This window comes from Salvelinus fontinalis, chromosome 29 (assembly GCF_029448725.1).
Source record: "Salvelinus fontinalis isolate EN_2023a chromosome 29, ASM2944872v1, whole genome shotgun sequence".
In the NCBI taxonomy this organism is placed as follows: Eukaryota; Metazoa; Chordata; class Actinopteri; order Salmoniformes; family Salmonidae; genus Salvelinus; species Salvelinus fontinalis.
In genome coordinates this window covers 9,432,566-9,447,736 of record NC_074693.1, presented here as the reverse complement: position 1 = coordinate 9,447,736, position 15,171 = coordinate 9,432,566, and the positions used below count along the sequence as shown (strand labels likewise).

The 15,171-nt window shown below is 44.5% G+C and overlaps 1 protein-coding gene across 3 annotated transcripts in view; it reads right to left on the bottom strand.

Moving 5' to 3' along the window:
* Positions 1-15,171, bottom strand: part of LOC129827395 (NEDD4-binding protein 3-A-like) — an 89,653-nt gene that overhangs the window by 21,803 nt on the left and 52,679 nt on the right. For all 3 annotated transcript variants that reach the window (XR_008755118.1, XM_055888190.1, XM_055888189.1), the window contains 2 exons: positions 13,426-13,718; positions 3,344-3,527 (listed from right to left, as the gene is read on the bottom strand). Coding sequence is in view for 2 of the 3 variants with exons in the window: in XM_055888190.1 (XP_055744165.1) it covers positions 3,344-3,527; positions 13,426-13,685 (444 nt within the window). In the remaining variant the exon portion in view is untranslated. The remainder of the gene's footprint in view (positions 1-3,343; positions 3,528-13,425; positions 13,719-15,171) is intronic.

Genomic DNA, 15,171 nt, shown 5'->3' with positions numbered 1-15,171 from the left:
GCAGAATATCAGTCTGTCCCTGATGTTTTTCCTGGAGAGAAGTGGCTTCTTTACTGCCCTTCTTGACACCAGGCCTTCCTCCAAAAGTCTTCGTCTCACTGTGCGTGCAGATGCACTCACACCTGCCTGCTGCCATTCCTGAGCATACTCTGTACTGGTGGTGCCCCGATCCCGCAGCTGAATCAACTTTAGGAGATGGCCCTGGCGCTTGCTTGACTTTCTTGGGCGCCCTGAAGCCTTCTTCACAACAATTGAACCGCTCTCCTTGAAGTTCTTGATGATCCGATAAATGGTTGATTTAGGTGCAATCTTACTGGCAGCAATATCCTTGCCTGTAAAGCCCTTTTTGTGCAAAGCAATGATGACGGCACGTGTTTCCTTGTAGGTAACCATGGTTAACAGAGGAAGAACAATGATTCTACGCACCACCCTCCGTTTGAAGCTTCAAGTCTGTTATTCGAACTCAATCAGCTTAACAGAGGGATCTCCAGCCTTGTCCTCGTCAACACTCACACCTGTGTTAACGAGAGAATCACTTACAGAATGTCAGCTGGTCCTTTTGTGGCAGGGCTGAAATGCAGTGGAAAGTTTTTTGGGGGATTCAGTTCATTTGCATGGCACCCTACTGCACTACTTAGTCTCTACAAGGAGTGCAGAAGGGACTGTGTGTGATTTACGTCAGATACAGACTGAAGGGAGAGGCGTTAGCCTCTTATTCATACACGGTCTTATAAATGACTAACGCAGGACATTTTAAAACACCTCCTCCAGCCTAGCCAGGTAATACCTGGTAGCATTTCATTATGTCTCCCACACACACACACACACACACACACACACACACACACACACACACACACACACACACACACACACACACACACACACACACACACACACACACACACACACACACACACACACACACACACACACACACACAGCGTCAGCACTGGGACGTCATTCATCTAGTGCTGCCAGTGACTCAGCGATACAGGCCAATTCTTCAAACTATAGCTAACTGTAGGGAGTAGGAAGCCAGGGTGATCTGTCAGAGACATGTTGGCTGTAGAGTATTAAAGGACGTTCTCTGTCAGAGAGACATGTTGGCTGTAGAGTATTAAAGGAAGTTCTCTGTCAGAGAGACATGTTGGCTGTAGAGTATTAAAGGAAGTTCTCTGTCAGAGAGACATGTTGGCTGTAGAGTATTAAAGGACGTTCTCTGTCAGAGAGACATGTTGGCTGTAGAGTATTAAAGGACGTTCTCTGTCAGAGACATGTTGGCTGTAGAGTATTAAAGGACGTTCTCTGTCAGAGACATGTTGGCTGTAGAGTATTAAAGGACGTTCTCTGTCAGAGAGACATGTTGGCTGTAGAGTATTAAAGGAAGTTCTCTGTCAGAGAGACATGTTGGCTGTAGAGTATTAAAGGACGTTCTCTGTCAGAGACATGTTGGCTGTAGAGTATTAAAGGACGTTCTCTGTCAGAGAGACATGTTGGCTGTAGAGTATTAAAGGAAGTTCTCTGTCAGAGAGACATGTTGGCTGTAGAGTATTAAAGGACGTTCTCTGTCAGCGACATGTTGGCTGTAGAGTGTTAAAGGAGGTTCTCTGTCAGAGAGACATGTTGGCTGTAGAGTATTAAAGGACGTTCTCTGTCAGAGACATGTTGGCTGTAGAGTATTAAAGGACGTTCTCTGTCAGCGACATGTTGGCTGTAGAGTATTAAAGGAGGTTCTCTGTCAGAGAGACATGTTGGCTGTAGAGTATTAAAGGACGTTCTCTGTCAGAGACATGTTGGCTGTAGAGTATTAAAGGAAGTTCTCTGTCAGAGACATGTTGGCTGTAGAGTATTAAAGGACGTTCTCTGTCAGAGACATGTTGGCTGTAGAGTATTAAAGGACGTTCTCTGTCAGAGACATGTTGGCTGTAGAGTATTAAAGGAAGTTCTCTGTCAGAGACATGTTGGCTGTAGAGTATTAAAGGACGTTCTCTGTCAGAGACATGTTGGCTGTAGAGTATTAAAGGAAGTTCTCTGTCAGAGAGACATGTTGGCTGTAGAGTATTAAAGGACGTTCTCTGTCAGAGAGACATGTTGGCTGTAGAGTATTAAAGGACGTTCTCTGTCAGAGACATGTTGGCTGTAGAGTATTAAAGGACGTTCTCTGTCAGAGACATGTTGGCTGTAGAGTATTAAAGGACGTTCTTGGTCTGGACCTCCTTTGAAGGAGTTTTTAAGAAGAGTCCAACGTCAAAGTGTGTTATTGTTGCTAAAATAATAATCTGTTTTGATAGAATAGATAATAACTGCAGTTTTACATGTTCATCTCTATATGTTGTCCCAGGGATATCAGCCCTATATGTTGTCCCAGGGATATCAGCCCTATATGTTGTCCCAGGGATATCAGCCCTATATGTTGTTCCAGGGATATCAGCCCTATATGTTGTCCCAGGGATATCAGCCCTATATGTTGTCCCAGGGATATCAGCCCTATATGTTGTCCCAGGGATATCAGCCCTATATGTTGTTCCAGGGATATCAGCCCTATATGTTGTCCCAGGGATATCAGCCCTATATGTTGTCCCAGGGATATCATCCCTATATGTTGTTCCAGGGATATCAGCCCTATATGTTGTCCCAGGGATATCAGCCCTATATGTTGTCCCAGGGATATCAGCCCTATATGTTGTCCCAGGGATATCACTCCTATATGTTGTCCCAGGGATATCAGCCCTATATGTTGTCCCAGGGATATCAGCCCTATATGTTGTCCCAGGGATATCACTCCTATATGTTGTTCCAGGGATATCAGCCCTATATGTTGTCCCAGGGATATCATCCCTATATGTTGTCCCAGGGATATCACTCCTATATGTTGTCCCAGGGATATCACCCCTATATGTTGTCCCAGGGATATCAGCCCTATATGTTGTCCCTCCCAGGGATATCACTCCTATATGTTGTCCCTCCCAGGGATATCATCCCTATATGTTGTCCCAGGGATATCAGCCCTATATGTTGTCCCAGGGATATCACTCCTATATGTTGTCCCAGGGATATCACTCCTATATGTTGTCCCATGGATATCACTCCTATATGTTGTCCCATGGATATCACTCCTATATGTTGTCCCAGGGATATCACTCCTATATGTTGTCCCAGGGATATCATCCCTATATGTTGTCCCAGGGATATCATCCCTATATGTTGTCCCAGGGATATCACTCCTATATGTTGTCCCAGGGATATCCGCCCTATATGTTGTCCCAGGGATATCACCCCTATATGTTGTCCCAGGGATATCAGCCCTATATGTTGTCCCACAACCAGGCGTTCTTCTCACCTTCTCATATTTCCCTCCAATGGGCAGCGAGTTTTTTGATACGTCCACCTCAGTTCCGTCTTTGTAGTAGAGCTTGATGTGTTCCTCCTCATGTCCATGCTCTCTGTTCATGGACTGCATGCTGGAGAAGATGCTGCCTGCCTTCCTACTGCTGCCTGGGCCGCTACCCGCTTTGGCCTCTTTCCTGGTGGGGATCATTATAAAGCTTTTCATTCAGCCTTCAAGTCAATTGATAATCTGTTCCCCTGAACGATAACAGCTTGATATGAAAATTATATATATTTCTATTCGAGTTTGCAAGAAAGGCATTTCACTGTACTTGTGCATGTGACATTAAAACTTTAAACTTATTTATATTTCATCTAGATTTACAACTTTACATTGTAACAGCTTACTTCGCAAATACACCGCATTCGGAGAGTATTCAGACCACTTGACTTTTTTCACATTTTGTTAAATTACAGCCTTCTTCTAAAATTGATTAAATAAAATGTTGCTCATCAATCTACACACAATACCCCATAATGACATCACAATACCCCATAATGACATCACAATACCCCATAATGACATCACAATACCCCATAATGACAAAGCAAAAACAGGTTATTTACTTAAGTATTCAGACACTTTGCTATGAGACTCAAAATTGAGCTCAGGTGCATCCTGTTTCCATTGATCATCCTTGAGATATTTCTACAACTTGATTGGAGTCCACCTGTGGTAAATTCAATTGACTAGACATGATTTGGAAAAGCACACACTTGTCTATATATGGTCCCACAGTTGACAGTGCATGTCAGGGAGGGCAAAAACAAAGCCATGAGATTGAAGTAACTCTCCGTAGAGCTCCGAGACAGGATTGTGTCGAGGCACAGATCTGGGGAAGGGTACCAAAACATTTCTGCAGCATTGAAGGTCCCCAAGAACACAGTGGCCTCCATCATTCTTAAATGGAAGAAGTTTGGAACCACCAAGACTCTTCCTAGAGTTGGCCGCCCAGTCAAATTTAGCAATCGGGGGGAAAGGGCCTTGGTCAGGAAGTGACCAAAAACCCGATGGTCACTCTGACAGAGCTCCAGACTTCCTCTGTGGAAATGGGAGAATCTTCCAGAAGGACAACCATCTCTACAGCACTTTACCAATCAGGACTTTATGGTAGTGTCACGATCGTCAACGGGACTGAGAGAGGACCAAGGCGCAGCGCGTGGAAAGTACATCTTCTTTATTAAAGAAAGAAGACGAAAAAAAGACACGAACACTATACAACAAAACAGACGACCGTGAAGCTATACAAATATAAGTGCTGACACTAAACACTCTGACATAGACAACCACCCACAACGAACACTGTGAAACAACCTACCTAAATATGACTCTCAATTAGAGGAAACGCCAAACACCTGCCTCTAATTGAGAGCCATACCAGGCAACCCATAAACCAACATAGAAACAGAAAACATAGAATGCCCACCCAAACTCACGTCCTGACCAACTAACACATACAACAAACTAACAGAAATAGGTCAGGAACGTGACATAACCCCCCCCTTAAGGTGCGAACTCCGGGCGCACCAGCACAAAGTTTAGGGGAGGGTCTGGGTGGGCATCTGACCACGGTGGTGGCTCAGGCTCAGGACGAGGTCCCCACCCCACCATAGTCAATCCCAGCTTGCTAATCCCCCTCAGAATGACCACCCCTCTCTTCCACCCACCTAATATAGGCAACACAAAATAAAGGGACAGCTCCGGGACAAGGTAGCTCAGGACATAGAGGTAGGTGAGAATAGAGAGGTAGATAGAGAGGTAGCTCAGGATAGAGAGGTAGCTCAGGATAGAGGGGCAACTCCGGACTGAAAGGCAGCTCCGGACAGAGAGACAGCTCTGGACTGAGGGGCAGTTCTGGATTAATGGCCGCTCTGGGCTGAGGGGCAGCTCATGACTGGCTGACGGCTCTGGACGCTCATGGCTGGCTGACGGCTCTGGACGCTCATGGCTGGCTGACGGCTCTGGACGCTCATGGCTGGCTGACGGCTCTGGACGCTCATGGCTGGCTGACGGCTCTGTACGCTCATGGCTGGCTGACGGCTCTGGACGCTCATGGCTCTGGACGCTCATGGCTGGCTGGCGGCTCTGGACGCTCATGGCTGGCTGGTGGCTCTGGCAGATCCTGTCTGGTTGGCGGCTCTGGCAGATCCTGTCTGGTTGGCGGCTCTGGCAGATCCTGGCTGGATGAAGGCTCTGGCGGATCCTGGCTGGACGGCTCTGGCTGCTCCTGACTGACTAACGGCTCTGACGGCTCGGGACAGACGGGCGGCTCTAATGGCTCGGGACAGACGTATGGCTGACGGATGGCTCAGATGGCGCTGGGTAGACGGATGGCTCAGATGGCGCTGGGTAGACGGATGGCTCAGATGGCGCTGGGTAGACGGATGGCTCAGATGGCGCTGGGTAGACTGATGGCTCAGATGGCGCTTGGCAGACGGGCAGTTCAGGCATCGCTGTGCAGACGGCAGACTCTGGCCGGCTGAGGCGCACTGTAGGCCTGGTGCGTGGTGCCGGAACTGGAGGCACCGGACTGGAGACACGCACTTCAAGCCTAGTGCGGGGAGCAGGGACAGGGCACACTGGACTCTCAAAGCGTACTATTTGCCTGGTGCGTGGTACCGGCACTGGGGGCACCGGGCTGAGTGCACGCACATCAGGACGAGTACGGGGAGAAGGAACAGTGTGTACAGGGCTCTGGAGACGCACAGGTGGCTTAGTGCGTGGTGCCGGAACTGGAGGCACTGGGCTGGAGACACGCACCATAGAGAGAGTGCGTGGAGGAGGAACAGGGCTCTGGAGACACACTGGAAGCCTGGTGCGTGGTGTAGGCACTGGTGGAACAGGACTGGGGCGGGGAGGTGGCGCCGGAAATACCGGACGGTGCAGGCGTATTGGCTCCCTTGAGCATTGAGCCTGCCCAACCTTACCTGGTTGAATGCTCCCCGTCGCCCGACCAGTGCGGGGAGGTGGAATAACCCGCACCGGGCTATGTAGACGAACCGGGGACACCATGCGTAAGGCTGGTGCCATGTAAACCGGCCCGAGGAGACGCACTGGTGGCCAGATATGTAGGGCCGGCTTCATGACATCCGGCTCAATACTCAATCTAGCCCTGCCAGTGCGGGGAGGTGGAATAACACGCACCGGGCTATGCACACGTACAGGAGACACCGTGCGCTCTACTGCGTAACACGGTGTCTGCCCGTATTCTCGCTCTCCACGGTAAGTACAGGGAGTAGGCGCAGGTTTCCTACCTGACTTCGCCACTCTCCCTTTAAGCCCCCCCCCCCCAAGAATTTTTTTGGGTTTTCTCACAGGCTTCCTACCGCTTCGTCGTGCTGCCTCCATACGCCGGTATCCCTCCTCGCACTGCGCCAGAAAATCCCAGACGGGCTCCGGCACTCTCCCTGGGTTGATCGCCCACCTGTCGATCTCCTCCCACGTAGTGTAGCCCAGATCCTTTTCCTGCCTCCGAGCTAGCTCCTCATATCGCCGCCTCTCTGCTTTCGCTGCCTCCAGCTCAGCTTTGGGGCGGTTATATTCTCCTGGTTCTTCGCGGTCCAGAATTTCCTCCCATGTCCATGAATCCTTGATGCCTTGCTCCTGTTGCCGCTTTTCGCGCTGCTTGATCCCGCATAGGTGGGGAATTCTGTCACGATCGTCAACGGGACTGAGAGAGGACCAAGGCGCAGCGCGTGGAAAGTACATCTTCTTTATTAAAGAAAGAAGACGAAAAAAAGACACGAACACTATACAACAAAACAGACGACAATGAAGCTATACAAATATAAGTGCTGACACTAAACACTCTGACATAGACAACCACCCACAACGAACACTGTGAAACAACCTACCTAAATATGACTCTCAATTAGAGGAAACGCCAAACACCTGCCTCTAATTGAGAGCCATACCAGGCAACCCTTAAACCAACATAGAAACAGAAAACATAGAATGCCAACCCAAACTCACGTCCTGACCAACTAACACATACAACAAACTAACAGAAATAGGTCAGGAACGTGACAGGTAGAGCGGCCAGACGGAAGCCAGTCCTCAGTAAAAGGCACATGACAGCCCGTTGGAATTTTCCAAAAGGCACCTAAAGACTCTCAGACCATGAGAAACAAGATTCTCTGTTCTGATGAAACCAAGATTGAACTATTTGGCCTGATTGCCAAGCGTCACATCCTGAGGAAACCTGTCACCATCCCTATGATGAAGCATGGTGGTGGAAGCATCATGCTGTGGGGATGTTTTTCTGCGGCAGGGACTTGGAGACTAGTCAGGATCAACCATTTGTGCGCTACAATGAAACTGGCTCTCATGAGGACCGCCACAGGAAAGGAAGACCCAGAGGGGCATCTGCTGCAGAGGATAAATTCATTAGAGTTACCAGCCTCAGAAATTGCAGCCCAAATAAATTTAGATTTTTCCATTTAGCTGGCTTAGTAAAAACGGGTTGATTTTTACATTTAGCTGGCTTAGTAAAAACGGGTTGATTTTTCCATTTAGCTGGCTTAGTAAAAACGGGTTGATTTTTCCATTTAGCTGGCTTAGTAAAAACGTGTTGATTTTTCCATTTAGCTGGCTTAGTAAAAACGGGTTGATTTTTACATTTAGCTGGCTTAGTAAAAACGGGTTGATTTTTATATTTAGCTGGCTTAGTAAAAACAGGTTGATTTTTCCATTTAGCTGGCTTAGTAAAAACGGGTTGATTTTTACATTTAGCTGGCTTAGTAAAAACGGGTAGATTTTTACATTTAGCTGGCTTAGTAAAAACGGGTAGATTTTTACATTTAGCTGGCTTAGTAAAAACGGGTAGATTTTTACATTTGGCTGGCTTAGTAAAAACGGGTAGATTTTTACATTTGGCTGGCTTAGTAAAAACGGGTAGATTTTTACATTTGGCTGGCTTAGTAAAAACGGGTAGATTTTTACATTTGGCTGGCTTAGTAAAAACGGGTAGATTTTTACATTTAGCTGGCTTAGTAAAAACAGGTTGATTTTTCCATTTAGCTGGCTTAGTAAAAACGGGTTGATTTTTACATTTAGCTGGCTTAGTAAAAACGGGTTGATTTTTACATTTAGCTGGCTTAGTAAAAACGGGTAGATTTTTATATTTAGCTGGCTTAGTAAAAACAGGTTGATTTTTCCATTTAGCTGGCTTAGTAAAAACGGGTTGATTTTTACATTTAGCTGGCTTAGTAAAAACGGGTAGATTTTTACATTTAGCTGGCTTAGTAAAAACGGGTAGATTTTTACATTTAGCTGGCTTAGTAAAAACGGGTAGATTTTTACATTTAGCTGGCTTAGTAAAAACGGGTAGATTTTTACATTTGGCTGGCTTAGTAAAAACGGGTAGATTTTTACATTTAGCTGGCTTAGTAAAAACGGGTAGATTTTTACATTTGGCTGGCTTAGTAAAAACGGGTAGATTTTTACATTTAGCTGGCTTAGTAAAAACAGGTTGATTTTTCCATTTAGCTGGCTTAGTAAAAACGGGTTGATTTTTACATTTAGCTGGCTTAGTAAAAACGGGTTGATTTTTACATTTAGCTGGCTTAGTAAAAACGGGTAGATTTTTACATTTAGCTGGCTTAGTAAAAACGGGTTGATTTTTACATTTAGCTGGCTTAGTAAAAACGGGTTGATTTTTCCATTTAGCTGGCTTAGTAAAAACGGGTTGATTTTTCCATTTAGCTGGCTTAGTAAAAACGGGTTGATTTTTACATTTAGCTGGCTTAGTAAAAACGGGTTGATTTTTACATTTAGCTGGCTTAGTAAAAACGGGTAGATTTTTACATTTAGCTGGCTTAGTAAAAACGGGTAGATTTTTACATTTGGCTGGCTTAGTAAAAACGGGTAGATTTTTACATTTAGCTGGCTTAGTAAAAACGGGTAGATTTTTACATTTGGCTGGCTTAGTAAAAACGGGTAGATTTTTACATTTAGCTGGCTTAGTAAAAACAGGTTGATTTTTCCATTTAGCTGGCTTAGTAAAAACGGGTTGATTTTTACATTTAGCTGGCTTAGTAAAAACGGGTTGATTTTTACATTTAGCTGGCTTAGTAAAAACGGGTAGATTTTTACATTTAGCTGGCTTAGTAAAAACGGGTTGATTTTTACATTTAGCTGGCTTAGTAAAAACGGGTTGATTTTTCCATTTAGCTGGCTTAGTAAAAACGGGTTGATTTTTCCATTTAGCTGGCTTAGTAAAAACGGGTTGATTTTTACATTTAGCTGGCTTAGTAAAAACGGGTTGATTTTTACATTTAGCTGGCTTAGTAAAAACAGGTTGATTTTTCCATTTAGCTGGCTTAGTAAAAACGGGTTGATTTTTACATTTAGCTGGCTTAGTAAAAACGGGTTGATTTTTCCATTTAGCTGGCTTAGTAAAAACGGGTTGATTTTTCCAGTTGTGTCGTGAAAAATTTGGTGCAGGTGTGTGTAGGCTATTTTGAGAAAACAATACTCAGATCTAAGACTTTGTTAGACTGACAGACTGGGTGAAAGTGTACCGTAGTAAGTTCGGAGGTGAGTAAGATCAGATAGGCTGCAAGACACAAACACACACGCCATGAACACACACACACACACACACACACACACACACACACACACACACACACACACACACACACACACACACACACACACACACACACACACACACACACACACACACACACACACACACACACACACAGCTGATGACAGAGAAGTGGCACATGTCAAGTCATGCCCTGAGAGGAGATATAAAGCCAGACAGGGAAAAAGACAGGAGGAGTTTGATTAGAATTCACATCAACAACAGACTAGTAACTAGGGTAAAGGCTATGGGGAAATACAGAGGAAGACAGAGGGAATGGGACCACCTAATAAAGAATCATGATACTAGTTGTTATGGTTTATTAACCACTAGAGAGCAGGAGTTAAGTGATCAGATGAAGAGAGGAAGACAGACAGAGAGCTGAATACTGTAAACAATCAAATAAAGTGTGGACTTGGTCTTGGATACGATGGTTCGCGTTGCCATAGAGATAAGATATTACAGTTAGAAGGTGAATAGGAAGTTATCATGGGGATGATGGTTCGTGTTGCCATAGAGATAAGATATTACAGTTAGAAGGTGAATAGGAGGTTATCATGGGGATGATGGTTCGTGTTGCCATAGAGATAAGATATTACAGTTAGAAGGTGAATAGGAGGTTATCATGGTGATGATGGTTGGTGTTGCCATAGAGATAAGATATTACAGTTAGAAGGTGAATAGGAGGTTATCATGGTGATGATGGTTCGTGTTGCCATAGAGATAAGATATTACAGTTAGAAGGTGAATATGAGGTTATCATGGTGATGGTGGTTGGTGTTGCCATAGAGATAAGATATTACAGTTAGAAGCTGAATAGGAAGTCCTCAGTAAAAGGCACATGACAGCCCGTTGGAATTTTCCAAAAGGCACCTAAAGACTCTCAGACCATGAGAAACAAGATTCTCTGTTCTGATGAAACCAAGATTGAACTATTTGGCCTGATTGCCAAGCGTCACATCCTGAGGAAACCTGTCACCATCCCTATGATGAAGCATGGTGGTGGAAGCATCATGCTGTGGGGATGTTTTTCTGCGGCAGGGACTTGGAGACTAGTCAGGATCAAGGGATAGATGAACGGAGCACAGTACAGAGAGATCCTTGATGAAAGCCCGCTCCAGAGCGCTCAAGACCTCAGACTGGGGTGAAGGTTCACCTTCCAACAGGACAACGACCCTAAGCACTCAGCCAGGACAACGTAGGAGTGGCTTTGGGACAAATCTCTGAATGTCTTTGAGTGGCCAAGCCAGTGGCCGGACTTGAGCCTAAAAATAGCTGTGGAGCAACGGTCCCCATCCAACTTGACAGAGCTTAAGAGGATCTGCAGAGAAGAATGGGAGAAACTCCCCAAATGCAGGTGCGCCAATCTTTTAGTGTCATACCTAAGAAGACTTGAGGTGGTAATCGCTGTCAAAGGTGCTTCAACAAAGTACTGAGTAAAGGGCCTGAATACTTAAGTAAATGTCATATTTTATTTCATTTTTCATACAGTACTAATAAAAAGATGTGGATACACCAACTGTACTCATTCAAGGGTTTTTCTTAATTTTTACTATTTTCTACATCAAAACTATGAAATAACACATATGGAATCATGAAGTTACCAACATTTTTTAAAACAAATATATTTTATATTTGAGATTCTTCAAAGTAGCCACCCTTTGCCTTGATGACAGCTTTGCACATTCTTGGAATTCTCTCAACCAGCATCATGAGGTAGTCACCTGGAATGTATTTCAATTAACAGGTGTGCCTTGTTAAAAGTACATTTGTGGAATTTATTTCCTTCTTAATGCGTTTGAGCCAATCGGTTGTATTGTGACAAGGCATACAGAAGTTAGCCCTATTTGGTAAAAGACTAAGTCCATATTGTGGCAAGAACAGCTCAAATAAGCAAAGAGAAACGACAGTCCATCGTTACTTTAAGACATGAAGGTCAGTCAGTCCGAAAAATGTCAAGAACTTTGAAAGTTTCTTCAAGTGCAGTAGCAAAAACCATTATGCGCTACAATGAAACTGGCTCTCATGAGGACCGCCACAGGAAAGGAAGACCCAGAGGGGCATCTGCTGCAGAGGATAAATTCATTAGAGTTACCAGCCTCAGAAATTGCAGCCCAAATAAACACTTCACAGAGTTCAAGTAACAGACACATTTCAAAATCAACTGTTCAGAGGAGACTGTGTGAATCAGGCCTTCATGGTCAAATTGGGGCAAAAATACTACTAAAGGACACCAAAAAGAAGAAGAGACTTACTTGCGCCAAGAAACACGACCAATGGACATTAGACCGGTGGAAATCTGTCCCTTGGTCTGATGAGTCCAAATTTGAGATTTTTGGTTCCAACAGCCGTGTCTTTGTGAGACGCAGGTGAACGGATGAGCTCTGTATGTGTGGTTCCCACCGTGAAGCATGGAGGAGGAAGAGTGATGGTGTGGGGGTGCTTTGCTAGTGACACTGTCAGTGATTTATTTAGAATTCAAGGCACACTTAACCAGCATGGCCACCACAGCATTCTGCAGCGATACGGGATCCCATCTGGTTTGCGCTTAGTGGGACTATCCATTTGTTTTTCAACAGAACAATGACCGAAAACACACCTCCAGGCTGTGTAAGAGTTATTTGACCAAGAAGGAGAGTGATGGAGTGCTGCATCAGATGACCTGGCCTCGACAATCACCCGACCTCAACCCAATCGAGATGGTTTGGGATAAGTTGGACCGGAGAGTGAAGGAAAAGCAGCCAACAAGTGCTCAGCATGTGTGGGAACTCCTCCAAGACTGTTAGAAAAGCATTCCAGGTGAAGCTGGTTGAGAGAATGCCAAGAGTGTGCAAAGCTGTCATCAAGGCAAATGGTGGCTACTTTGAAGAATTAAAAATATAAAATATATTTTGATTTGTTTAATACTTTTTTGGTTACTACATGATTCCATATGTGTTATTTCATAGTTTTGATGTCTCACTATTATTCTACAATGTAGAAAATAGTATTTTTTTTTTTTTTAATTAGTAGGTGTCCAAACTTTTAATTGGTACTGTACTTTTGCAAACATTTTTACAAAACAGTTTTTGCTTTGCTATTTTGGGGTATTGTGTGTAGATTGATGAGGGGGAAAAACTATTTAATACATTTTAGAATAAGGTTGTAATGTAACAAAATGTGGAAAAAGTCTGAATACTTTCCGAATGGTAGGAGTCACACCTCCTACCAGCTCACTATGTGTGGCACCCACCTGGCAGCAGCACTAACAACACTGCTATGGAATAACAGGTGATGTTACTACCCAAGAGCATCATTAATGCCTTCTATTTGAAACAGACAACTCTTTACCGCTTTGTCTGCACTGTATGGAGTACATAGAGAATACATACTCTCTAATGTGGCACCCATCTGGGTGATGAAACATGGCAGCCATTTTGTGCCTATCAGAGATCTTACTAACCTGGTGATGTTGAGGTAGTTGAGCAGCTCTCTCTGGTTGAAGCCTTTCTTTAATAACCTGTTGGTCTGTCTGGGTCCCACCTGGGGCACGGCCCGGCTGCCTTTAGCAGGGGACGCGTCCGGGTGCTCAACTAGGCTGCCTACACTACCCATACTGCACCGGGCCAGTAGGGCTGTGGGCCGGGTAGGGGTCGAGTAGGGGTCACGGAATGTCTTGCTGGGGTCACGGCTCAGAGGAAGGGTCTGGACCGATGTTGCCATTGGTTACAGAACAGGGTGGCCACGTGGGGAAATCTTGAGGTAGAGGAAGAGAGGAAAGAAGAGAGGAAGAAAGAGGTTGAGAATCAGAGAATGGACATAAACAAACTGATTCAGAACCCTGTAAAATATCTTTGGCATCATGAACCATCATCACCATGATAACCTATTCACCTTCTAACTGTAATATCTTATCGCTATGGCATCATGAACCATCATCACCATGATAACTTCCTATTCACCTTCTAACTGTAATATCTTATCTCTATGGCAACACGAACCATCATCACCATGATAACCTCCTATTCACCTTCTAACTGTAATTTCTTATCTCTATGGCAACACCAACCATAATCACCATGATAACCTCCTATTCACCTTCTAACTGTAATATCTTATCGCTATGGCAACACCAGCCATAATCACCATGATAACCTCCTATTCACCTTCTAACTGTAATATCTTATCTCTATGGCAACACGAACCATCATCACCATGATAACCTCCTATTCACCTTCTAACTGTAATATCTTATCTCTATGGCAACATGAACCATCATCCCCATGATAACTTCCTATTCAGCTTCTAACTGTAATATCTTATCTCTATGGCAACACGAACCATCATCACCATGATAACCTCCTATTCACCTTCTAACTGTAATATCTTATCTCTATGGCAACACCAACCATAATCACCATGATAACCTCCTATTCACCTTCTAACTGTAATATCTTATCTCTATGGCAACACGAACCATCATCCCCATGATAACTTCCTATTCACCTTCTAACTGTAATATCTTATCTCTATGGCAACGCGAACCATCGTATCCAAGACCAAGTCCACACTTTATTTGATTGTTTACAGTATTCAGCTCTCTGTCTGTCTTCCTCTCTTCATCTGATCACTTAACTCCTGCTCTCTAGTGGTTAATAAACCATAACAACTAGTATCATGATTCTTTATTAGGTGGTCCCATTCCCTCTGTCTTCCTCTGTATTTCCCCATAGCCTTTACCCTAGTTACTAGTCTGTTGTTGATGTGAATTCTAATCAAACTCCTCCTGTCTTTTTCCCTGTCTGGCTTTATATCTCCTCTCAGGGCATGACTTGACATGTGCCACTTCTCTGTCATCAGCTGTGTGTGTGTGTGTGTGTGTGTGTGTGTGTGTGTGTGTGTGTGTGTGTGTGTGTGTGTGTGTGTGTGTGTGTGTGTGTGTGTGTGTGTGTGTTCAAGGCGTGTGTGTTTGTGTCTTGCAGCCTATCTGATCTTACCCACCTCCGAACTTACTACGGTACACTTTCACCCAGTCTGTCAGTCTAACAAAGTCTTAGATCTGAGTATTGTTTTCTCAAAATAGCCTACACACACCTGCACCAAATTTTTCACGACACAACTGGAAAAATCAACCCGTTTTTACTAAGCCAGCTAAATGTAAAAATCAATCCGTTTTTACTAAGCCAGCTAAATGTAAAAATCTACCCGT